The sequence below is a fragment of the Coptis chinensis genome, chromosome 7 (assembly GCF_015680905.1).
Source record: "Coptis chinensis isolate HL-2020 chromosome 7, ASM1568090v1, whole genome shotgun sequence".
In the NCBI taxonomy this organism is placed as follows: Eukaryota; Viridiplantae; Streptophyta; class Magnoliopsida; order Ranunculales; family Ranunculaceae; genus Coptis; species Coptis chinensis.
In genome coordinates this window covers 10,404,341-10,428,796 of record NC_141462.1, presented here as the reverse complement: position 1 = coordinate 10,428,796, position 24,456 = coordinate 10,404,341, and the positions used below count along the sequence as shown (strand labels likewise).

The following is a 24,456-nucleotide window of genomic DNA, read 5'->3' as shown; positions in this document are numbered from 1 at the left end:
TATCTAGATTCCAGACAGACGTCTTCTGTTTTTCTCTCTCATCCCATCATGCCATTTTCTTCTTGGTTCTCTCGTTCTTCTAAAAACATTTGCAGATTTCTCCAAAACACTTCTTCTTTCAATCAACACTATCGAAATAACGCAACCTCATTTGTGCCAAAACTTGTTGACACTTCGAAAAATAACCAGAAACTTCCTCCTCATTTGTTTGCATGGACAACTTGTCTTGCTATTGCTGTTTCTGCTGGTTCACTTGCTTTAGATTCTCAACAACAAACTAACTCTTCTTTCTGTGATTCTCGGTTCGTATTCTTTAACTTTCTATTTTATATTATTTATTGCTTTTTTTTATTCATGGTTTGGTTTTTTGTATTTGTCAGAAGTAGTAGCAGTGATCTTGTTGTTAAAGGTTCTTACAAGAAGGCTCCACAAGAGCTTATTGATGAGTTGAAGGCCATTTGTCAAGTAATATATATATTCTTTCAATCTCTCTTTACTGCCATTAGATTTTAATGAATCAGCTTAATTTGGTATTTGGATTTGGAAAGCAAGCACTAACATGAGTTATGTACTTTTGGTTTATAAGAGACATATCAAACACATAAAATAAAATGCAAAATCACAAGCACAATTAAAAATGTAAACCAGGAAGTAAATGTTAGCAATGGAATTACAGGTAAGATCTCAAAAAACCAAATGACCGAAATCATGTAAAACCCAAACGGGTCACGAATTTCGCCTTAAACAGAATTATAAGTTGTAATTGTGACTGTATGCGGATGAGGGTTTTAGTTGATTTTGTGTTTTGTTTGTGGGTTTCTGCAATGTTCATTTGCTATTTTTATGTTATTCATGTGCAGGATAAGATGACAATGGATTACGAAGAAAGATATTTCCATGGGAAACCACAGAACAGTTTTCATAAAGCTGTAAATATACCGGACGTGGTTGTTTTTCCAAGGTATGATGACCTCTATGTTGGCTTTTGTGTGCCTGTTTTTCTTTCACTCTCGGATGACTTTAATTTAGATTTGTTTGGGAGATATACTAGTTGATAAATTGATATGGACTGCACTTAAGTTTCTTTTTATCCTTTTGGTCATTTTACGTTTTAAATGGAGATGACCTGTTTTACTTCCACTGTTGCCCGTTTGTATTCCGAACGCAGCCCAGCTGGTTTGGACCATAGTCGGTAATGGTAAATGAGGTCTCAAGTCGGTAATGGTAAATGAGGTCTCAAGTCTGTAATGGTAAATGATGGTTTCACCAGACAGGTGTAGGTACCTAGCCTCCAGACTAGGGGTTGATTCCAATCATTCCAGCACCCCCTGTATAAAGTCCCAACCCAGTCTTGAGAGCTATAATGATGTTTTATTGGAAGTATTTTCTTAACAAAGTGGTTTGTGTCTCAAGCCCAATGGTTGCACACACATAATATGAGCAGAGGCGTATGTTCTCAATCAAACTATTAAAGCTTAATGATTATAAGCACTCTCATACCGCCTTATAAAATTTGAAGATAATGTAAAAAATAATGGAAATGGAAGGATATGTTTGGTCTTTTCTGTATCTGTACTCCAACTAAGCATATCTTTAGTAATTCTTTTCTAATGAGTGGTCTTCTCATTCTGTGGACATGCAGTTCTGAAGAGGAAGTATCTAAAATAGTCGCATCGTGTAACGAACATAAGGTTTGAATTTGTTTTTTTCCCCTTATAGAGTCTGTTGACATGTATAACTCTGTTCATTGTTCTATACATGGCAAGTTAAAAATTCTGCTTTGAGATGTAGCCTTCCCATTTTTTATGCAATACTGTTGAATGTATCGCCAGACTTTTTACATAATATATTAGTATTAGATGAAATTAGTTCTATGGGAAGAGAATGTATTCGGTTTTCCTTCTTATATGCAGGTTGCTATTGTACCATATGGTGGAGCTACCTCAATTGAGGGTCACACCTTGTCTCCAAATGGTGGTGTATGCATTGACATGTCGTCGATGAAGGTATGATTTTGGTCATTTTGTGTATTTTGGCACAATGTCCACACATGAGCCTTAGCTTTGTATATGTTCTCCTTTCCTTTGTTTTTCTTTTTCCTTTAATAGTTTCTGAAAGTCATTATAGGAGAATGTGTAATGTTTACTATTAGGCCTTCCTATACTGTTTTTGACATCATTGTTGCAATTCATATGTTTCTTTCCGTTTTTCATTGTTGGTTGAGCATACATGTGCATAAAGGCATTGCCTTAACAAAAACCTCCCTCCTTTTCCTTAACATTTCATCCGCCGAGTAAATGTTTTGCTTTGCAGAATGTCAAAGCATTACATGTCGAGGACATGGATGTGGTTGTTGAGCCAGGAATTGGATGGATGGACCTTAACGAATACCTGGAGCCTTATGGTCTTTTCTTTCCTCTTGATCCAGGTCTGTTTAGATCTTTCACTCCATGTTGTCCTTCGTATCTCTTTTGGCCGTCGCTTTTGTTTGGATGTGTTGAAATATGTCTTCTGAGTTTTAATGTTTTATAACACCAGTCACGTAGTAGCAAGATTGATGTTATAGCCAGCTGACCTTTAATGGGGATTAACTAGCTCACTTCAATTTCCTAATGAACAGGACCTGGTGCAACCATTGGCGGCATGTGTGCTACGCGTTGCTCTGGTTCTTTGGCTGTGAGGTTTGCATTCTTTCTGAATTTGTTGACTTTTATGGATATAAATGTGGTTTTGAATTTCTTGGAAGAATACAGGTATGATCTTGCATTCGTATTTTGGTATGTCATCACCTTTTTGAAAGTACACTTCTAATATTTGTTTCAAAAAGTGGAACTTTTCCAGTAAAATACCTTTTGGATTATACTTATCATCTATGATTAGTGCCCATCCCCCCGACCCCTGTACATACACATCAACTAAATAAGGGAAATGCTTGAAATAGTTGCATGACAGAAATGATATGTCTTCACTGGCGTTGCTTTGCGAATCCAATTTATTGAGAAAATTTAGTGGCTGGTTCCCCAAGCTATATAAACTTTTTTGCTTCAATGGAGACTGAAGATGGTCCATGGTCAACTGCTTGCAAATGTACTCAGGTGATACATGCTAAAAATAAGGAACTATTTGTTTGTCACTTTGTCTTTTATTACTGGCCTACTGCATCCTAATCAGTTTGACATATTAGTATTTAGTCCTTCTCTTTTGAAAGTTAGATCTTTGTTACTGGACCTAGTCATATCTTCAAGGGAGAGGTAATAGTCTTTTATTTTTTGCAATTGAAAAAGTTTGCCCATGTATGTGGGCTTGGGGTGTATGTTCTCATAACCGGATATAAAGAATGGATAATTAGTGGAATCTTAGATGGAAATTCCAGTATTCCCCAAATAAAAGGGAGCAAATTGACAAATATAGATGTCAATAGTGTCTTTGTGAAAATTAGTGGTCATGTGAGTTCCATATGATGTTGTAACAGAAGAGACGATTATTTGACTAGAAGGATGAAGACTGCTTTCATCAGATAAACTTTTTCTTTACAGATTCCTAAGAAGATTGACGCCTAACTTGCATTTTTCTGTTATATTTTTATTTTTATATTTATTTTAGTAATCCAGATTGATATACTTGTGATTTCCTTTTTAATTGGCTTTAGTATGTAGGTATGGAACTATGCGTGATAATGTCATCAGTCTCAAGGTTTGTTTATTCCTTATCTAGTTTTGCCTTAGTCATTATGCAGTCCTGAATGATATCTATTTAGCAGGTTGTTTTAGCAAATGGGGATGTTGTTAAGACAGGTTCTCGTGCTCGGAAAAGTGCTGCTGGGTGAGTTTCTGCATTTTCTATCTATAATGTCAATCTCAATTCATAACCTTGAGTGGATTCCTTGGCTGCAAATTTTTCCCCGCGAGGAGATAATTTCCAAAGTTGACGTGCACTATACCCTAGAATTGAAGTTTTTAAATCAACAGGGGATATTCTTTTGAACCGTTAGAGTAAAGAATTTACTGAAAACAACCAGGTTTTCTGAAACATATGATGAAGCAATTATGCACTGTAAAGGTACTAATGATGAAGTACTTTGAATGAAGTGTGCATGCCTGCTAAAAGCTGCTTGGAGTCTTCGCCCCCCCCTATTTTGTGTTATTGGTTTCTCAATTTACTTCTGTGTAAATTGGTTTCATTCACACCTGCCTCTTACCGACTAATAAAGAAGAAGAGAGAAATGGTTTATGGTCATTATAATGTTACATAATGCTTTCACATGTTACGATTGAGTTCTGCTTTAAGTCGGTAAAGGCTTGATGTATTGTACCCAATTACTCATTGGTCATTGGAAGTGCCAACTTACCATGCTGTGGAGTTTAAGCACAGCATAAGAAGCCATAAAAGGAAGATGCTGGTGTATTAGACTTGTGATCTCGGACTCTAGGAGTAATGTTCAGTATCTGAAACAAGATAATAGGATTTCTCTCTATATTTTTGCAACAGTGCATTAAGATTTGAACTGTTTCTCTTTAGGTACGATTTAACTCGATTGATGATTGGAAGTGAAGGAACCTTGGGAGTAATAACAGAAGTTACTCTGAGGCTCCAGAAAATTCCACAACACTCCGTGGTAACTATTCCCATCTTTACTATGGTGTTATGAGTTCCTGGTATCTTAGTTATTCTAGGTTCTGCTAGTGATGTCTGTTTGCGGAAAGTTAACCATTTGTTCCGCATTACTTAGTTGTTGAGATATCTAGTCTCACGTCAGGTATCTAAAGCCTTGGAGCATAATAAATTTGATCCTGGAGCCTCTCCACTCTTTCCCATTTGGTTTTGAGCTGGATGTCTCATATTTAAGATGGTACCAGAGTAGGTTATTGGTTCTGGTCCAATGGCACACGTACTCCATGTTACCAAATAAAATTAATCCTCATGTTTGTTATCAAAGTACACAACACATCAAGGGGCAAGTTGGAAAAATAAAGTCTCACATCTGGTAAAAGCCTTACAACATAATACATAAGATCATGGTTCGCTCCACTCATTGTCAATTGATTTTAAGTTGGAGGTTCCAAATTTATGATTAGTTTTGCTGAGTTGCTAGTTGTTCACGGAAGATATATATGTTTTCATTGATGTTTTTTTTTTGCATGATATTCCAGGTTGCTATGTGCAATTTTCCAACGGTTAAAGATGCAGCGGATGTTGCGATAGCCACTATGCTGTCCGGAATACAGGTAGAGCTTCAGCTGTAAAATTAAACTGGTTCTCTTTATAGCTAAGGTCTCTCAAAAATGGTGGGAGTTCCACTATGTGAAGGCACTGTTTCTGATTCCACCTATGAAGTAGGTTCTGGATAAAGAAATATGAAATAACACATTGTGTATTTTTGTTCCTCGTGGTATATCTTTTAGTTATCTTTCGTGTGGATTAGAGCTTGCTTACACCTACATAATGATCTCTTCAACTAATTTAAGCTGTAGACAATATGCTGATATAAATTTCATTGGAATGATAAGCACATGTAACTTATTTGGTTCCTCTGCACGATGTGTATTTGCCTTCATTCAGGTGTCAAGAGTAGAGCTATTGGATGAAGTTCAATTAAAAGCTATCAATCTAGCCAGTGGGAAATTTTTTCCTGAAGTTCCAACGTTGATGTTTGAATTTATTGGAACAGGTGAAAAATGATACTTTCTTGAACTCATTTTACTTGAAAACATGATGCCTAGCATCTTTTAAACAAACAGTTAGCCATTGACTTATAGGTTGTTAAGTTGTACATAAGTTTGCAAAAATACATTTGCAACTTGTAAGGTTCTGTCTGGGGACAAGCTTATTCCCCTGGCGGCATGCAGCAAGTGGAATGTACATACCATATATCCAACTTTAGAGACCGTCATTTGAAAATATATTCTCAATATCTCGTGAGGGGAACCAGCATTATAAAAATATTAGCCAAGTGTTGGTATGGCATGTATGATCTGTTTTTCTTGTTATATCAATGGATGGTCCATGGATAAAGTAGGTGTTGCTACAATGACATGACGAACTGTTTAATGTTGTTTAACATTTGCTAATCACTTGATAGTACTTAATTGTGTTATATTGATGATTTGCTCTTTATCTGTTGTCTTTTCCAGAAGCATATTCACGAGAGCAAACAGTAATTGTGCAGAATATTGTTTCTCAGCATAATGGTTCTGGTTTTGTTTTTGCGGAAGATCCTGAAGCAAAGAAGGAGCTTTGGAAGGTAATAAGTAGCCAATCTCTGTGAAGTATTTGATTGACTCGACGTTTGTATACATACAGGGCCTCCTCCATTATAATTATATAAAGTGTTTACGTAGTGTATGCCTTTTCTGCTTGCAATTAACAGTAGTTGGTGACATTTGATATTACCCTAATTGCAGCTCATTTATAAGTGACATGAACTTTGTTCTTCACATTTTGTGGTTGTTTTAACCACAATAAGATACTTAAAGGTGTCCAGTGGCCTACTGGTCAAGCCTAGGGAGGTTGGGTCCAAGGTCTTGGGTATGCTTCCCACCTTCATCTTCATCAGGGAGAATGGGATATTTAAGGGATTAGGGAAAATATTATAACTATCATATATATTCTTTAAAAAAAAACAATAAATAAATAAATAAAATACTTGACTGTCACTGACAAGTATGGTTCAGAAATCAGTTGTTTTTCATGATGATTTAACTTTGCAAGAAGTACATGTAGAGACATCAGTTTTGACCTTGTTATTATAGGATGGTCCTTTCTGTTTAGAATTTGTAATTTTTTCATTGTTTCTACTGGCATGTGCCTTGAAGTCCGTGAATAACATATTTTGATCTTTTCCATGTAGACAAGGAAGGAGGCACTTTGGGCTTTGTTTGCACTGAAGCCTACTTATGAAGCAATGATTGCCGTAAGTTTTTTTTTTTTTTTTTTTTTATGGAGTTTTGTCGTGAATTATTTCATTAGAAATGGTCAAATGACATAGTTATGTCTTCGATACAAAAAAGCAAAACGTGTTAAATTGTAATTAGAATTTTCTGTGAATTGACTGCTGGGGATAGCATTTATTGGTTTTACTATCATATTTTGTTTGTCGCTGCCACTTCTACCGACTCTTCACCTTGTTTCGGTCTGTGTTTTAGTTGCATGAGAAAACAACATAAAGCTCCCCCCCCCCCTATCTCTCTCTCTCTTAATGATGTTAGATTCAAAATGTGTTCCAAGAACAATATTATTTCGCTCAAAAGTTGAGTTCCTAAATGAACAGAAATTTGAACATACCATGTTTCACACTTCCACTTCTTATTTTGATGCTCTCTTGACTTCTTGATGTACCTCTTAGATATTCATTTGAATGTTTTTCTTGAAGGATGTATGTGTTCCTTTATCCCGGCTTGCAGAAGTTATATCAAGGTCTAAACAGGAAATTGATGCATCACCCTTGGAGTGGTATGTTGATTTTGTTTTGAGTGTGTGTTGTGCTGCATTATGGAATTAGCTTTATACTGTGAAATAGGGAATTCTAGTCTATGTCTATCTTCATTTCTTATTCGTTGAATACTAATGTGTATAATGTATCTCTATCCCATTCCTATTGCCAGTGCCGTTATAGCTCATGCTGGTGATGGGAACTTCCATGCATTAATGTTATTTGATCCCAATGACGAAGAACAATGTCGTGAAGCAGAGAGATTAAACAACTTCATGGTCCATACTGCCTTATCACTGGAAGGTACTAATGCTCTTGTAATAGCATACCGTTGTTCAATAAGACAATAACTAAAGAGATGCTTTTTAAGTCCGTCCTTCAATCATATAAAATATTTGCCATATTCACTTCAATTAAAACACGTCCACCCTTCAAAGTAGCAGTGGAGTCTTCTGGCTTGAACTTTTTCCATAGAGTTTGCGCCTGGGCAAAGAGAAGGAAAGAGGGGGGGGGGAGGGGGAGATACGGACTCTGTTATCCATTAGTTCTTATTCTCATAGACTCATAGTACTCATTATAGTGTGACCTCATTGTGCTTTTCCTGAAAATCAATTGATATTAACTAAAGAGATATGTGGGAATATCCATTCTGTTGGTGACCTCTCGCGGAAATGATTTATTGTAGCTTTACTTTTGCCTTAAACGTGAATTATGTAGTGAAAGTATCTTCATGGTCATCTGCTTAAAATTTCCATGGTCTTCTGCTTTAGATAACAACAATTGCTCTCTCTTATTTTGTGACTGAACAGGAACATGTACTGGAGAACATGGTGTTGGAACTGGTAAAATGAAGGTATGTCAAATTACAATTTTTTTTTGCTGGTTAATTTTTAAATATAGTAAAGAAAAAAAAAATGAAAAAATACATGTTTCTAAGGCGCTAAAGCACCTAGAGTCACTCTCACATCTGACATACGAAATGTACTTGGAACTTGTGTCATTTTGCCTTTTTTTTTTTTTTTTTTTTTTTTTTTAATCTTTCTTTAGGAAACTAAAGATCTCTCTAACAGTTCTTATATGCTTATTCAGTACCTTGAAAAAGAACTGGGAATAGAGGCGTTGAGGACAATGAAAAGAATAAAGACAGCGTTAGATCCCAACAACATCATGAATCCAGGAAAGATCATTCCTCCTCATGTTTGTTTCTAATGAAAGGTTTTATTTTCAGTTTCTTGCTAAGGCTGCTGAGAAATTTTCCATTATTTATTAATGCTACCAGCTAAGAAGTAGGTATCATCCACGTTCTGTAAAATGTATCTTCACTTTCGTCATATTTTCTATAATGAAATCCCCTTCACTCCCATTCTGTAGTTATTGGCTTTGCTGTTACAATTACAGAGCCTTTTTTATTATTATTGCAAAGAATCAGGGGAAAAAAATAGAGAAAGAGACTGAAGTGTGGTGGTTTTGAAATGGTTTTGTTGGTTGGTGGTTAAGTACTCTTCTAACTGGAAAAGGAACAGCATTTCCTAGTTACTTACGCAAAAATTCCCTCAACAATATCTGTGAAGGGAGCCAACAGAATATCCTTCTGAGAGTTCAGGCCCGACACCAGAATCTGTTTTCTGATACCAGCTCAATAGTTGGCAATCATCATGTTTGTAAAATCTCTGATTAAATCAATGGCACAGAAAACTAATCTTGGTGTCAGTTCCCAGACGCAGACGCATTTTCGCAGGATAAGCTGACATCTTCTTGCCAGAGCACGTCTGTCCTTGGTGGAATATCCTGCACCAATGTTTTAATTGAGTTTTTGGTTACTCGATTTCTATTTCATGCTTCAACTCTATTAGGCAACTCCTGCTCGAACATTTCCAGTATTTCCACTCCGCTTTGACAATCTCTCTTAAAAGTTTTCACGAAAGTTGCAAATAAGTTAAGTTGATGCAGGTTGTCGTCTCCCCGTTTCTGGATACACCGGAAACACCTTCTGGCTTTAATGAATCCTACCAATGGATATGATCACTGATAATCCTCTTTTATGGACCATGAAAATGAACGTAGCTGCATCCTTGGCTACTATTTTGTACCTGAACCTAGGAAGTCTCACAAACATTGAAATCCATTACCCATTTGTATTCTTGTGTCTGAGTAGGAATGCACGTTTGAGGTACGTTCACTGAATAGACTACTTACGAATATTCTAAACAATCAGTGTGTTGTGTGATGGTTTCAACTTTCAAAGCTCACATCTTGTTGCAGAGAAGAAATCGTTTTGCATGACAAAGAAGGAAGGGTCACCAACTCAACTAAAAAATTCTGTAAACCATAGACAGCCAAAACCACACCTCCTGTTTTAACTCATTCGCTGTTATCATTCTCAAACCCTTACGTCCATCTCCTCTTTCATAACCAACACTTTCTCCCTCTATCATTGGACCCATCAAGCCAGAGACAGAGAAGTTAGAATGTCTAACCCCAGCACTCCATACGAAGTTGATAACTGCCGAGGAGTCCTCTCAGTCCTTAGTGATGGTTCCATTATTCGCTCAACCAAACCCAGCTTCATTGTCCCTATAGATGATGATGGCTCCGTCCTCTTCAAAGACGCCCTCTACGATCCCACTCATGATCTCTACCTTCGCCTCTACAAGCCAACTTCCCCATCCTCCACCACTAAACTTCCTATCTTTTTCTACATCCATGGCGGAGGGTTTTGCATTGGCTCTCGCGCTTGGCCCAATTGTCAAAACTATTGCTTCCGTCTATCTTCTGAACTCAATGCCATAATCATTTCTCCTGACTATCGCCTTGCGCCTGAAAACCGGCTCCCAGCTGCTATAGAAGATGGCTACACGGCCATGAAATGGCTTCAAGCTCAAGCTGTGTCAGAGAATCCTGATCCTTGGTTGAATGAAGTAGCTGATTTTAGCAAAGTTTTTATTTCTGGTGACTCAGCTGGTGGGAATATTGCTCATAATTTGGCCGTTCGACTTGGTGCTGGATCAGCTGAGTTAGCTCCAGTTCTAGTACGAGGTTATGTGCTTTTGGCGCCCTTCTTTGGTGGGACAATTCTCACCAAGTCGGAGACCGAGGGGCCGTTAGATGCTTTCTTGAACTGGGAGCTCATTGACAGGTTTGTTAGTTAATGTGTAGTAGCATTCATTTGAATATTTGATACCTGGATGGCGGGATGGTAGTGATTTTGGTCCTTTTGAACACCATACACATGTTAAAGTGTGGTGGTGTTGTGTACTTGTGTGCATACTTTCTCATGCGTGTATGACCTTAACATAAAGGACCACAATCACTGATCTGACAAATGGATTGAATGATTAGAACATCAAAACATTCTTCTGAACACTCGATCTTATTTGAATCATGTCTAATTGTACATTTGTACTGCAATGAACAGGTTTTGGAGGCTGTGCATACCAATTGGGGACACTACAGACCATCCATTGGTGAACCCATTTGGACCAAATAGCCCGAGCCTCGAATCCATCAAGTTCGATCCAACTCTGGTGGTGGTTGGTGGCAGTGATTTACTCAAAGATAGAGCCAAGGATTACACATTTCAACTAAAAGAGTGGGGAAACAAATTTGAATATGTCGAATTTGAAGGAAAGCAACATGGGTTCTTTACAATTTATCCTAATTCTGAAGACTCAAAGAAGTTGATGAAAATCATCAAACAGTTCATTGCAGATTATTCTGCCTAAGAGTCTAGGACTGAATTTGCAATTGAGTAGCTAAGCTCAAGTTTTCTCAGCTCTTTTTTCTTTTATTAGATAAAGAAGTTTTCTTAGCTCTATGTCTTGTATCGTTCTTCCATTATCAGAAATCATGAACATTGGTAATCATTCAGTAACACTCATTGCATATCAAGCAATTATTGAATAACCTTTTACTCTAAAGAATAATTGGTTGCCTTTTCTCGTCTTTTACTACTTTCGAATGTCAGTAATGCCCAGATGGAGAGAGGAATAGAGTAACATATGTGTCCAAGAAGTTCGCAACAAAACATAAAAACAAGAGTATGGTCGCCTTGGTCGGAGCTGTAAGGAAACCAAATACTACATGAACAAAAACTAGAGCCTACTTTCAAATTAAGCATTTTAGAATATAATTTGAAACCACTGTTATCTGCACCTAGCCAGCTACTGATATTGCTTCTTATCCACAGCAAAAGAAAAGTTTTGAAAGTTTGCACTAAAGAAAAGAGTTCACTCATTGCTGTTTTGAAAGTTCGCTAACCGGGTGTCCGGGCCAGTTCACTCATTGCTTGTAAAGCAAAGCAGGTGGTCCTTCTTATAACAACATTCCATCTAATTAAGGACAACTGGGGCATCCCAAACTTTGATTGAGTCTTGCAACCATCTGACTAGTGTATATTCTCATCTAAATATCTAATTCAAACGAGATGAATTTGGCTAGCTAGGCCATTTTTGAGGAAAAGGAACATATATCGGTTCAGTAGATTGATTATGATTCAAGTATTCAACTCGTTCAAGGGACACCTTGCTTTACGGAATGCTGCAAGCCTCAAGGTCCAAGAGGACGATGGTTTGTATAAAAGATTCAGACTCACACTAAATTAGCACCATTTCAATAATTAAATGAGTCACAATCCAACTCCAACAAATTGAGCTATTTATGATTTTTCAAACAGAAACTTGTCAGAGGGTTCATTAGTATTTTAATCTAATTGAGTTCTAGTCTTACAATATTCATACAATTTTTTTGGTAAATTGATTCTCAGAGTTGGACTTGGCAATTTTGGGGGATATCTAATTTGCAATATGTGCATATTCAAAATACCGCCAAGAGAAATTTGAATAGTCAAATCATACTGACAAATGCGCAGCCTGATTAGTGAGAATGCCGTTACTGTTACATTGCTTAAAATAGACTCTTATTAATAACTGTTAAGGCGGCTAAGTCATCTGCACGTAGGCCTGCTTATCTTTCTTTTATTTTTCCAAAGAATGGAAAACGGACAGCTTATGATTCATTTCAGTTACAAAGCTTCGGGTTTCTATGTTGTTTTGCTGGATGACTGGATATATATACTATTATAGCTTCAATAATTGGGCAATAATATATCTTTGCTTGTGGATTCTAATAAGCTTTTGTAGCTTCACTGTATGAAATTAATAAGGAAGCATACAATAAAATTGTTGTAATAATAAATTTGATAGTTGGGCACATCAGCACATGCCTTGAGTATTATTATTCTTAGGTGGAAAAGAGATTAAAATGATCAAATTACACGGTTTTCTAGTTGTCCTGTCCGACAAATCCCCGCCAGTCAAAATGTTATTTTTTTTGGGCTTCCCAACAAAACCAAAAAACCAAAAAACAAAACAAAATCTAGTCTAGGGCTCCTTTCTTTCTCTTCTTCCCGGTTCTCCAAAACACCCCTTTCAATCTCTCGTTATTCACTACAACAAATTACCTCCATTTTGAGCTCCTTCTCGTCATATCTCGTTTCTCACTTGTTCTTTTCCAGGTAAGCATTTTTTTTTTTTTTTTTTTTTGAATTTGATATTATTATTTACACATTTTCTTTTTTTTCTTCTTCATTTTGGTTTATTATAGACTTTCTTTATAGGTTGGTTGTTGAAGTTGACGATAAAGATTGTTTCTTGTTGATTCATTTGTTTACGAGGGGTTTCTTTAATTGAAAAAGGAGAACCGGAAAGAAAAAATATTTAATAAGTTTTTTGTTAATGCCTTTGTGTTTATGGCTAATGAAGCATTATCGTTGTCTATAAGTAGTAGTGATCCATTATCCATAGAATGTTGTAGTTGTGGGTGTAGTACATGTAATGGGAATGTTTCTGTTGCTGCTACTTGGAATAGAACTGTGAAGAGGAAAGTTGATGTTATTGAAGATATGGTGAGAGACGTTCCCAGTGAGTTTAATTTGTTTGGGATTGCTCGTGTCGAGATTGAGAACGAATGTGTTGCGTTACGTGAGGCACTTAGTAGACAACAAGATAAGATACAGGAACTTTATACCGAGTTGGAAGAGGAACGGAATGCTTCTTCTTCTGCTGCGAATGAAGCTATGTCGATGATATTGAGGTTACAGAGGGAGAAAGCTGAGATTCAGATGGAGTCTAGGCAGTTTAAACGGTTTGCGGAGGAGAGAATGGCTCATGATCAGCAAGAGTTTATTGCTCTGGAAGATTTGTTGTATAAGAAAGATCAGACGGTTCAGTCTCTTACTTTTGAAACCCAAGCGTTTAAGCATAGGATGTTGAGTTTTGGACTTACTGAGGCTGAGATAGAGGGCGAGAGGATTGGGTTTAGTCGTACTCAGAGCACGGTTGAGAACTTCGAAGCCCAATATGATTTCCCGTCTTATGACTATCCTCCCTTGAAGTGCAATCTGAACGAGATGCAGGGTACTTCAGAAGTGGAAGAAGATGCTGCTGATGTGGAGAAATATGCTTTTGGCGAAACTCCTCATTCAAGAGAACATTTGCAGAATTTGGAATACAGAATCTATCAATTGGAGAAAAGTCCTAGAAGCGATCAGATGGATGGGGAACTTTACGGTACTAAGAACATCCTAGACAAGACAGTAGTTGGTCAATCCCCTAGGCGGCCAAGACATTCCAGAATGTATTCCAATGATAGTTCCGGTTCACTTTTTGGCCTAGCTAGAGAATATGGTCAGGATCCTGATGTTGAGAATCTAAAGCCTGGTACCAGCTTCAAGAAGATGGAGTACTTTCCATATGTGGAAGATTCTTCAAAGTTGAGAAAGGTGGACAATGCATCAGACCTTGGAGATGACATGAGTGACAGAGTGTATACAATTGATTCTATACACAATGGACCGCCTAATAACACTTATACAGGGCCAAAAGCCACTATTGGGATCTGTGATGATTATGCAACCACTCCAAGGGACTCATTGAATCGGTTTGAGATGGACGATCCTGATATTAAAAAGCTTTACACAAGGCTTCAGGCACTTGAAGCGGATAGAGAATCAATGAAGCAGGCACTTATTTCAATGCGGACAGATAAAGCACAGTTGGTATTGCTGAGAGAAATAGCTCAACATCTATATAAAGACATGACACCTGAAAGAAGGATGCCGGTGAAGAAGCCTTCTGTTATTGGAAGTTTCTCCTTTGTATCAGTGTTTAAGGTAATGTTGTGAATCTTTTCTTTCCTGTCTCAGCTGTTGTCGTGTTCAATGATGTGCATTTATGTTCGTCTTTTTCAATTGATATTCAGACATTGTTTGAAGGGTATGTTTTTCTCTACTTCTTAACAAAATAATGAAAATTTATCAATTTAAACCATGGAATACAAATCATAGATGAATGTCCTTGAAGAGTTTCAAGTGCTTGTGCCCTGTGGTAAGATTTGCTTTGCTGTAAATATGGGGAAGGAATCTAAACGGGTATAGCAATAGAAATATATGGTGGAGAGTTTCAGAATACATTAGTTTGTTTAATCTGAAGGTTATCAAGCCTTAGGGGAACAGGGCCCAAGGTCCAGTAGTCCATTCCTACAATCCTACCTTTCTACCTAGTAAGGATAAAGGTTAAATTAATATAAGTTCTAACAAGCCATAGATAACTAATAGCATTGTTTGAAAAAACACTAATAGCTCTTTTTGTGGCTTAGGCTTTATTGACATTTTATCTACTTTTGTTATCTTGAGGTAGCCAAAAACAACCCTGTCGCAGTCTTACTTTCTGTTACATGTGAGGGTGGTAAGAGAATATAAATAAAGAAAGAGGGGGAAGGAGACAGTGCATAAGGTTTAGCTTTCAATTATTGAAGCTCCTCCCATTTGAATGACTTCACTATCATTGACAATTGATTTTTTTCTCCTAGTTAGGTATGGAACAGGCCTGTAGATTGATGTAGACTTACTTTTTTTTGTCTAATTAATCAAAAATTATATCATCATCTTACAAGAAAGTTAGTTGTATTTACTTTGAAAAACAATATACCTACAAAGGTTAGGAGGATCATTTAAAAGTTGTCGTGCTATTTGTAACTTATATATATACGAGCACATCAATCACATTTTATTTGTGTGATAAATTGTTTCAGTTGACACTGCGGTTGTGTTTTTTATAGTGGATCGTGTCATTCGTTTTCTGGAAAAAGAAAGCACGTCGAAGCAAGTAAGTAATTCATGATGTCCTGTCAATACCTGACTACATTAATTTCTTGACCAAACTATATCTGTGACGAAACTGCGCCTTCAGTGCGTAGCGCTTCAGTTGAAACCTTTACATAGTGTATCAATTCAGGCCTTCGATATCATTGCCCAAATCTCTTACCGAGTTGATGAGTCTACCCCAGATTGAGTAAATAAAATTGGGAAGGATGTGTAAAAACCTTAAACCCAATTCTTTCATGGCAAAGTAAAGTTTTTGGCCGTAGCATGATGATGCCGGACTGCAGGACCCTGCTTGTTAGTCCGTAAAATCTGTGGGAGTTGTCAACACAGAGGTGGGCTCAAAACCCACGAGCATCATAAACCTCATCTATTGGAAAAGATATAATATAAATAATTACAATAAAGAGTTCCTAGAAAGTTGACGTGCTAACTGGTGATTTACCAAAGAAAGCTCATTACTTGAGGAAGTTTGGTTGGTTTTTAAGTTTGTTGTGGTTATGAGCTTCACTAAGGTGACTAGAATGGATGCCTATTATGGCGTTTTCAGTGAAAGTTAGAAGTGAAAAGTGACTCATTTTTTTTCAATAAACGATTCATTTTTTTTCAATGCTTATTTCAGGTATACGTTTGGCCTAACACCCAACAATGTTGGCTTGCTAATGCTTCTTGAGAGGAACCCCAATCTGAGGCAGTGGAGATGTCTTACGAAGACACAACTCTGACCACGAGTTCAAACCTTGCACAACAGGCCAGGCTTGCAGAACCTGGCATATATGAATATTATTCTTTCCTGAATGATCACTGCGGGTGTTTTTTAATATACTGTGCATTATTGTTCTTGTATCTTCTTTTCTCACGGTTGAAAATTTAAATATATTTTCATGGGCTTGATCAGTTAAAGATTAAATATAGTTGATTGTTCGACTCCGGAGGAGAGTTCAAGTTAGACATGTTTAACGTCCTCATCTCATCTATTTTAACAGTGCACCTAGAGTCCAGTACAAACTGATTCTTCAGCAGTGGAATCTAATTTCAGCTCTGCAGGGTTGCCGAGTTATGGAATTTAGTCTGTATCAAGAAGCTAACTATTGAAGAATCGCCAAGAACGGTATGCATCTTATTTTGGAATACCGGATTTGTGGAAAATTCAAGCGTTATTGCAGACTCGCAGCCATGTGAATCTGTGAGACTGGTTGGAGGTCATAATTTTCTTGTAATCGTGTCAAATGTTAAATGCAATTTCCAGGCTTATGATTGTAGAAGTTGCAGATTAAAATAAAACAAATTCAAGTTGCCCAGAAGTCACAACCCTTCTTAAGTCCCAACTCACAAGCATGGTTGCTCCATGGCAACTGAGATCATACCTTGTATGAAAATGACAGAAAGCACCCATCCTAGGCTCCTAGCCCACTCACCCTACCAAAAACAAGGGGATTTGGGAATTGGCTATGCAAAGCACAAGTTACTATTCTTGTAAACAATTTGTCGACATGGAATCAACACCCCATTTCACTCCCACATCCTACATTCCTACCACCAGAAAGAATAAGAATGACAATTTCGAGGGCGTATCTTGCTAACTTCCCGCTTCTTTATATGTGCTAGTCTGGAACTGGTCTGATCTCTATTTAGAGCCAAGTTTGAAACGAGCAGTGTGAAGGTAATGTGATTCCATCAAGCCAATTAGCACTCTCATAACTTTTGATTAGCATCAGTCCGTTTTATAAAAGTCGAAAAGAACAATATATCCACCCATGACCCATACCATATGTAGAAGTAGAAATGGGCTCAAAACATGCAAATTTGCACGCCATAATGCCATATGGGAAGGTGTGTCTGGAATTTCTTACAGTCCAAATTGTTGTCAACTATATTTTGCAAAAAAGAATATCTCAAAAATCGATGGTTTTAACGTAGAGAGTTGGAAAAGGTTGAGTCGTTGAGATCAACTGGAGCCAACTCATGTGACTCCAAAACTTCATATAGCTCTTGCCTTCTTGACTTCTTCAACTCCAGTTTTCCTCCCTTTTCTTCTTTCTATTTTTTCGTATGCTTTCTTTTAGTTATGGGTGTTATTTCAGTGCACTAACATTTAATATATATAGTATATCTTTACAGTTCAATACATTTCCAGTTTTCCAATGTCTATAAGTTGGTGAAATATGCACATGAAACTGTTCTATTGTCCAATGTCATACAGCTATCAGCATAGGAAAAATTCATGGTATGACTTGCTAGAAAATTTGCAAAAGGAAAACTTTGATTGGGATCTTGTTGATACAAGCTCAACCAAGCCAAGTCTTACATGAGTTCAAAATATCTCAACCCCAAAGTCTTAAATAAACTAAGCTAGAAAACAGACATTGGACAATAGTTCATACTTAGCTGCGGAAACAGAAATAAATTGAGTGGTCCACTTTCTAGTTTTCTAGACCCGATCCACAATAGCAAAGTTTCAATTCTTTGTGGGCATGATTGCTTTCATCGTTAATGGTACATTTTTCCCAAGTCCAATTTCACTAGCTATATGAGGAAAATGAGTTGGTGGTTACATGAATGAGACTATTAGCTTCATTTTTCTCCCGATCGAGACTATTAACTTCATATAAAGATGCATTAGAATAGTTATGAACTCCATTTAGCTAAATTAGATTAGCATTGCAGTTGCGTATACCTTCCACTGATGGTGCTCTCATTGAATTTACTATTACTAGTTTTCCTTTTCTTTTTTTATCGGCTCTTAGTTTTCCTTTTCTTTTTTTACCGGCTCTTAATTTCGTTCACATTTAATTTTAACCATTGAAGACGGAAATAATGAGATGCATAGCCTAAAATGTAACTCAGAGTCAGATATATGCTGTTGAACTTGAATGAAATGTCTTGCATTTTTTTTTTAAAGACACAAAATTCCTTGCTACATACATGTGCGTTATAAATGAAATGTGAATATAGCATGCTAAGATATCAAAACCATCTCTTAGTTTATCTTGTTCTCAGTTCTCAATACAATACAATAGAGTCCCTAATTTCCCAACTAGGGAGGGGAAATTATAATTGGTTCATCTAGTGGGGTAATACTAGTTAACCCAAAAAAGAAACCAACAACAACAGAGTATTGTTTCAGACAAGGTCAAACACATCATAGCTCCACCAAGGTATCCAATGCAGCTTCATTGATAGACCTTCTGATGTATACACAGCGGAATAAAAATAATCACGAGTAATTGATAATAGGGACACTTTAGTATCAAAATAGTGAAAATACACTTCAAGAGCAATGCAGTACTTCATTATGACATAAAACAGAACAAAAATCTCGAATTAAAAAGATGGGATCACAACATTATGTAATGAGGTTTAGTAACTAGTTAAGTAACCTTGCTAAACTGCAAATTAAACTAATTGATTTTAAGAGAATAAAGTTGATTTCCTACTCAATGCCTAATAACAAAACATGTTCAAATCACACGTTAAGCTAAATAAAATAAAACAAACACTTGCTAAAAATAAGAGATTTGCAGAGTATCATAGGGCCATAGATATACTGAGCCATTATGTTGATTTCAAACAACATAGCCAATGGTCATATGGGTCGCTGAGAAAGTACTATATAGGTCGTTAAGAATTCTTGAATACACTACTCCTAACTCTTAACTCTGAAATGGCAATTCTTTGTCTCAGGCGCTCTGCATTTTTTGTTTCTTACCTTCTGTTGTTCATATTCAGCTATGTATCTGCTGCTGCTTCAAAGAATAATGTATCTGTTGTTCCGGTTACTTTGTATTACGAAGCACTGTGTCCTAGCAGCGCTAGGTTCATTGTCAAAGAACTAGGGGAGATCTTCCAGAATGATATCATCGACATTATCAACCTCCACCTTGTTCCTTATGGCAATGCCAAACTCGGACCACCTGATAACACCAGCATCACTTGCCAGGTTTCTCACGCTCTCTCCCTGTTAAGTTTACTTGTTACAATGAATGACATTGCAGTGATGAGCAAGATCCAAGTATAGTCTAGCTTTCGTCTAGTACTGTAGTACATTACAAGCTAATATAACATTAACAGTGAGTAGGGCCGTTAATAGTCAAAATATTCGTGGGTTTGGGTGCAGTAGTGTACAATGCTCAATGCCATATGCATTGGTTTCACTGATTTGCTGATACTAAATTCTGTCACTTTGTTGATCAACTCTGGCTTTCTGGTGGTGTTCACATACTTCTTTTCCTATTTACAAAAGTAATACATGTCAGAGTTGATCAATTGATTACACACTATTACAACATATATGATCAGCTGTAGCTCATTTTTTAATCCTCATATCACCACCCCAATGATGGAGTTGTTCTTCTTGGTAACTAGTGTAGTTCGGCGAAACTGAGTGCTTGCTGAATACTGTGGAAGCATGTGCAATTCATGCCTGGCCTAAGCTGGTAAACCTCCTTCACTTGTATCATTTATCAAAAAGAAGTACAAAGCTAGTTATCTCTTTGAAATTGAAAGCAAACACCTGAATTCAACAAAGAGCCATATTTTCCTTGCAACTTGAGCTGACTATATATGATATTGTGATGCAGGATAAATATTATACCTACTTGCGTTGCATTGAGAGCAGAGTGGTGAAGAAGAATTACACTTGGCAATACTGTAGCAACATAACGGGGTTACCCCAAGAACCCATTGATGAGTGCTTGAAAAGTGGGTTAGGGAAACAGGTTTGTAAACTCTCTTAAAAGTGAAAGTTTGTGAGGAGTTTTCTCCTGTTTTAACTCCAACACAAGGTTAATTTGGTGCATTGCACCGTCTTGTGCGTATAGGTTGCGCCTTTCTTATTAACAAGATTAAGCATTGCATTTTGGTTTATTTATTAAACAATTGGCTATTTAGGCATAACCTATACCATTGTCTCGTTTACAAATATTCCTGCCTTGGTCTTACATAATTTGTATATGTTGTGCAGCTGGAACTACAATATGCAAATGAAACCAATAGCCTTAATCCACCTCATGAATTTTTGCCTTGGGTAGTCGTGGATGAAAAACCACTTAAACAGGTTCGTTCTGGTCCTTACTCTGTCTTTTTCTTGAAGTTTGTATTCCTCTCTTTATGCAAGGCGATAATTAAGTAACTCAGACTAGCTCATTGTTCAATAGAATATGACAGTTTTTCGGTTGTTGTAGCAATACCTGAACTTCACAACCTACATCTGCAATGCTTACAAAAGATACACCTCAGATCTACCTTTGGGTTGCCAAAATCTACCTCCCCAGACTGTCTCACAAGCAAAAGAAAATGAAATTAAAGATGTCAGCCATGCAGGGAATCAGACGGCAGCCCGTTGGTCCTCATGGAGACCTCAGAGAAAGATGGCAACTTCTGCAAAGAAAGTCTCTTCAAAAGCATCTTTCTAGTTCTAGTAGTATTATGTTACACTTCAGAAGCATCTTTTGATCTGGCAATTGGCACTGACAGTTATGCTGTCATTTTATTTGATAAATAAAATGGTTAATTCTCTAACTTTTTTTTTTATAGTCTTCAAAACTACTCCGTGGCCAAGCGCATCGTGGATGTAGCTTCAGTATGGTAACAATAATCAATGAATGAATACATCAATAAAATAGGACCAGAGTTAACATTTAGTCGAAATTGGTAGCAATGTCTTTGCAGAACTATTAGTGTGCGGGTATGGTTCCAAAATTTTACACGCAGTGCAAGTAGTTGATGACCCACATGCTTGGTACATCAGAATAAATACGTTTACCAATTGGATGAATAGACCAATAACGCTGAAATGCTGCAAGTGAGTGTCCAAGAATAGTTAATTTTTCTCCAGAGTTCACAAAAGAAATATAATAAATACAATACAATAAAAAAAATGTACTGTTACATGATATATTCACATGAGCATTGCCTTGCCACAATGCTATTTCACAATTTAAGACTTCTGCAAACTGAGATGGATGAATTTGACATCAGGTCTGCTGGAAATTCTATAAAGAGCTTTATCTGGCTGGATATCCTAAACTAACCACTGTTGTTGACACTGAGATCACCAAGTTGTTTAGTACATCAACTCAGGCAGTATTTGTACTAGAGTTTGTATTTTCATAAACTTGAATACAATTCTTTACCTGCATTGCCTCCTCAACCTTCTCCTCATTCATAAGAATGCTTATTAAATTATTGCAAGGGCCCAATTCAGGCACCATACCTTTTTCTTTGATCTTGTCTAGCATTCCTAAGGCGGCTGTTACGTTCTTCAGCATACAATATCCACGGAGTACTGCATTCCACATCCGGAGATCAGGATCCAACCCTTTATGCTGAAACTCCTGTAATAGCTTTTCCGCCATGTCCATCCTACCAGCCAAGCAAATTCCTTCCATCAAAGCATTATAGTTGTCAATATCTGAAATGAATTCCTTTGTAGCAATCAAATCCTTCAACTTATACGCTTGCCTTATCCTACCACCTACACAAAGACGGCGGATTAAATTACTATAGATATCAACTTTAGGATGGTGCCCTTTTCTAACCATCTTAACAAATATTTTGAAGGCTTTAAGCCACCATCCATAGCTGCAGAGAGAGTCTACTAGTTGTGTATAAACAAACTTCTTATCTATCCAACCCACCCTCCTCATGTAATTGAACAAATCATTCCCACATTCTGGTCGGCCCTGCTTGCATAACTCTTTAATTAGCAGGTTTATAGTATAACTGTCAGGCTTCACCTTTAGATCAAGCATTTGCTTAAAAAGCCGGCAGATCATTTCAGGATCTCCCTTCTCAGAAAACCCCTTTATCAAATTGTTGAAGCTATCAAGGTCAGGCATGCAATCTCTCCCCTTCATTGTAATGAAATGCACCATAGCTTCTTCCATTCTTCCCCCAACACAAGCAACTTTCATTACAATATTAAAAGACTGACTATCTAATGCATCAATCCATCCATCTTGCATTTGGTGAAACAATTCCAAACCCAAATTTATCTGTTTAGACCTAAACAACCCTTGTAAAAGAACATTACAAGACGAACACGAAGGCACATATCCATGCCTCTTCATCTCGTCCAACAAACCCAACGCCTTCTCAGGCTTCCTAACTTTAACCCATTGTTGCAACACAATCTCAAAGTCACTAGGAATTACATCAAACCCAAGACCAATCTTCTTATGAAGCAAACCATCAGCTATCTCAGCATGTAAGGGCTTAGAATATTTAGTTAACACCTTAAGTATAGCGGAATAACTCAAACTATCATGCTTAAATCCATCACAACCCTCTAACCACTCAAAAAACTTCAAAGCAATATCGGGTTTCCTAATTCGCTTAATAACTTGTACAGCAATCTTGGGCGTAATTTGCGAATACGAAACAACACATAATCTACTAAGCAATGAATCCCACTCATCTGTTTTATGTACAATCGAAACAATGCTCCTAACTAAAACATTTATAGACACAGGTCTATAATTATCCTTGTTTTGAAACTCTTGTAATGTGGAAAACAACATTTGACTACCAGACTCAATTCTTTGTCTTTCCATTCTAAAATGAGAAAAACTTGAAACTAATTTGTGATGTTGGCATGATATGGAGACAAAGTTGAACATGAATTCAACTCTATAATGCCTAAAGGATCCTAGTTTTCGATAAAGAGTCATCATTTTTTAACAAGTATAGTGAAAATGAAGTAATCAGAGAGGGTTTAAGAGTCAAAAAAGGGTTTAAGCTGAAATGAGTAAGAAGGGCAATAGAGATTTTAGGGGTTTAATGAGTTGGAAAAAACTAAAAGACATACCTTGAAGAGTTGAAGCAGTGGGAAAGAGGTTCTGTTTGTTTTGGTAGTTTGTAACAACTAACAGTAAAAGAATGCAAATTCTCAGAATTTATCCGAGGTTATATTTCGGTGTGTCAACTGAGTCAACCTAATAAAAATAGCTGAAATGTGGTTTTTACTTTTGACTATATCGACTGAATTGTATAAAAGAACTTAATCTACAAGGTTGAATGAATGTGCCTAAAACCTACTTTGCAGTAGTTGTGGATATCACATTATATAATATAGGTGTACTTGATTATAATGATTTATCCTTTTAAGTTGTAACTATCAAAACATAGTTTTTGCAGGTTTCACAAATTTCTCATTGGGTTATCCTATAAATAAATTTTTTGTTCAAAACAAACAAAGATTCCAAAATGTGATTATAAGAATGAAAAGAAGTCCATTGTTAACAAGGAGAAATAAATGTATTGTGGGTAGGGCGGTCAATGGGTTGGGTTCTGGAAAATCCGAACCCGATAAGAAATTTTAGAACCCGAAACCAAACTGAATCGATAAAAAATATTAGAAACTCAAAACCGAACCAAACCGATAAGAAATATTGCAAACCGAATCTGAACCGAAAACTATAAAATCAATTAAATATTAAATTAAATCAATTAATTTCAACCACATAATTGATAAACATATACAAAATTAATCATAAATATTACTAAAATGTCATCTTATCGATTTGGGTTCATATCGGTTCCGTGAAGAGTAAACCCGAAACCAAACCAATATCTTATCGATTTGGTTTTGGTTTGGGTCGGTAGAAAATAAATCAAATTACCAAAACTCAAACTGTTTTTTATCGATTTGGTTCGGATCGGTTATCGGGTTATCCAAACCATTGACAGCCCTAATTGTGGGTGAGAGATACTGATAGATACAACATTAACATTAACATTGATTATTGATTAGGATTTTTTTATTGTGGGAAATTAATAATGAAAATTGTGGCATTGATTATTGATTAGGATTTTTATATTGTAGGGAGTTAATAATGAAAATTATAAATTATATTTTTCATGTACCGAG

General features: G+C 36.7%; 4 protein-coding genes across 6 annotated transcripts; all 4 read left to right on the top strand.

Annotated features, from left to right (window-relative positions):
- On the top strand, positions 1–8,790 carry LOC147485936 (FAD-linked oxidases family protein). Of its 2 annotated transcripts, none has more exons than XM_086574916.1 (18): positions 1–302; positions 381–465; positions 861–961; positions 1,643–1,691; positions 1,914–2,006; positions 2,314–2,428; positions 2,621–2,681; positions 3,657–3,693; positions 3,761–3,822; positions 4,519–4,615; positions 5,151–5,225; positions 5,560–5,668; positions 6,132–6,241; positions 6,848–6,910; positions 7,370–7,449; positions 7,602–7,732; positions 8,239–8,282; positions 8,519–8,790. In XM_086574916.1, the coding sequence occupies exons 1-18, from the start codon at positions 49–51 to the stop codon at positions 8,636–8,638; spliced, it is 1,686 nt and encodes a 561-aa protein (XP_086431042.1). In that variant the 5' UTR covers positions 1–48; the 3' UTR covers positions 8,639–8,790. The 2 variants fall into 2 exon arrangements, with proteins under 2 accessions (XP_086431042.1, XP_086431041.1); XM_086574915.1 differs by having other exon boundaries at positions 2,621–2,753.
- Positions 8,791–9,399: 609 nt separating this feature from the next.
- Positions 9,400–11,371, top strand: LOC147485935 (alpha/beta-Hydrolases superfamily protein). The gene is made up of 3 exons (XM_086574920.1): positions 9,400–9,599; positions 9,692–10,565; positions 10,845–11,371. Exons 2-3 carry the CDS (start codon positions 9,898–9,900, stop codon positions 11,149–11,151), a joined length of 975 nt encoding a protein of 324 aa, XP_086431046.1. The 5' UTR covers positions 9,400–9,599; positions 9,692–9,897; the 3' UTR covers positions 11,152–11,371.
- A 1,323-nt stretch (positions 11,372–12,694) lies between these two features.
- LOC147485934 (myosin-binding protein (Protein of unknown function, DUF593)) lies at positions 12,695–16,517 on the top strand. Of its 2 annotated transcripts, none has more exons than XM_086574918.1 (4): positions 12,695–12,941; positions 13,044–14,597; positions 15,545–15,591; positions 16,210–16,517. In XM_086574918.1, the coding sequence occupies exons 2-4, from the start codon at positions 13,176–13,178 to the stop codon at positions 16,310–16,312; spliced, it is 1,572 nt and encodes a 523-aa protein (XP_086431044.1). In that variant the 5' UTR covers positions 12,695–12,941; positions 13,044–13,175; the 3' UTR covers positions 16,313–16,517. The 2 variants fall into 2 exon arrangements, with proteins under 2 accessions (XP_086431044.1, XP_086431045.1); XM_086574919.1 differs by having other exon boundaries at positions 12,736–12,941; positions 13,031–14,597.
- Positions 16,518–19,121: 2,604 nt separating this feature from the next.
- LOC147485933 (gamma-interferon-responsive lysosomal thiol protein-like) lies at positions 19,122–21,104 on the top strand. Its single transcript, XM_086574921.1, has 5 exons — positions 19,122–19,527; positions 19,958–20,023; positions 20,168–20,305; positions 20,551–20,643; positions 20,771–21,104. Exons 1-5 carry the CDS (start codon positions 19,252–19,254, stop codon positions 20,999–21,001), a joined length of 804 nt encoding a protein of 267 aa, XP_086431047.1. The 5' UTR covers positions 19,122–19,251; the 3' UTR covers positions 21,002–21,104.
- Positions 21,105–24,456: the final 3,352 nt, after the last annotated feature.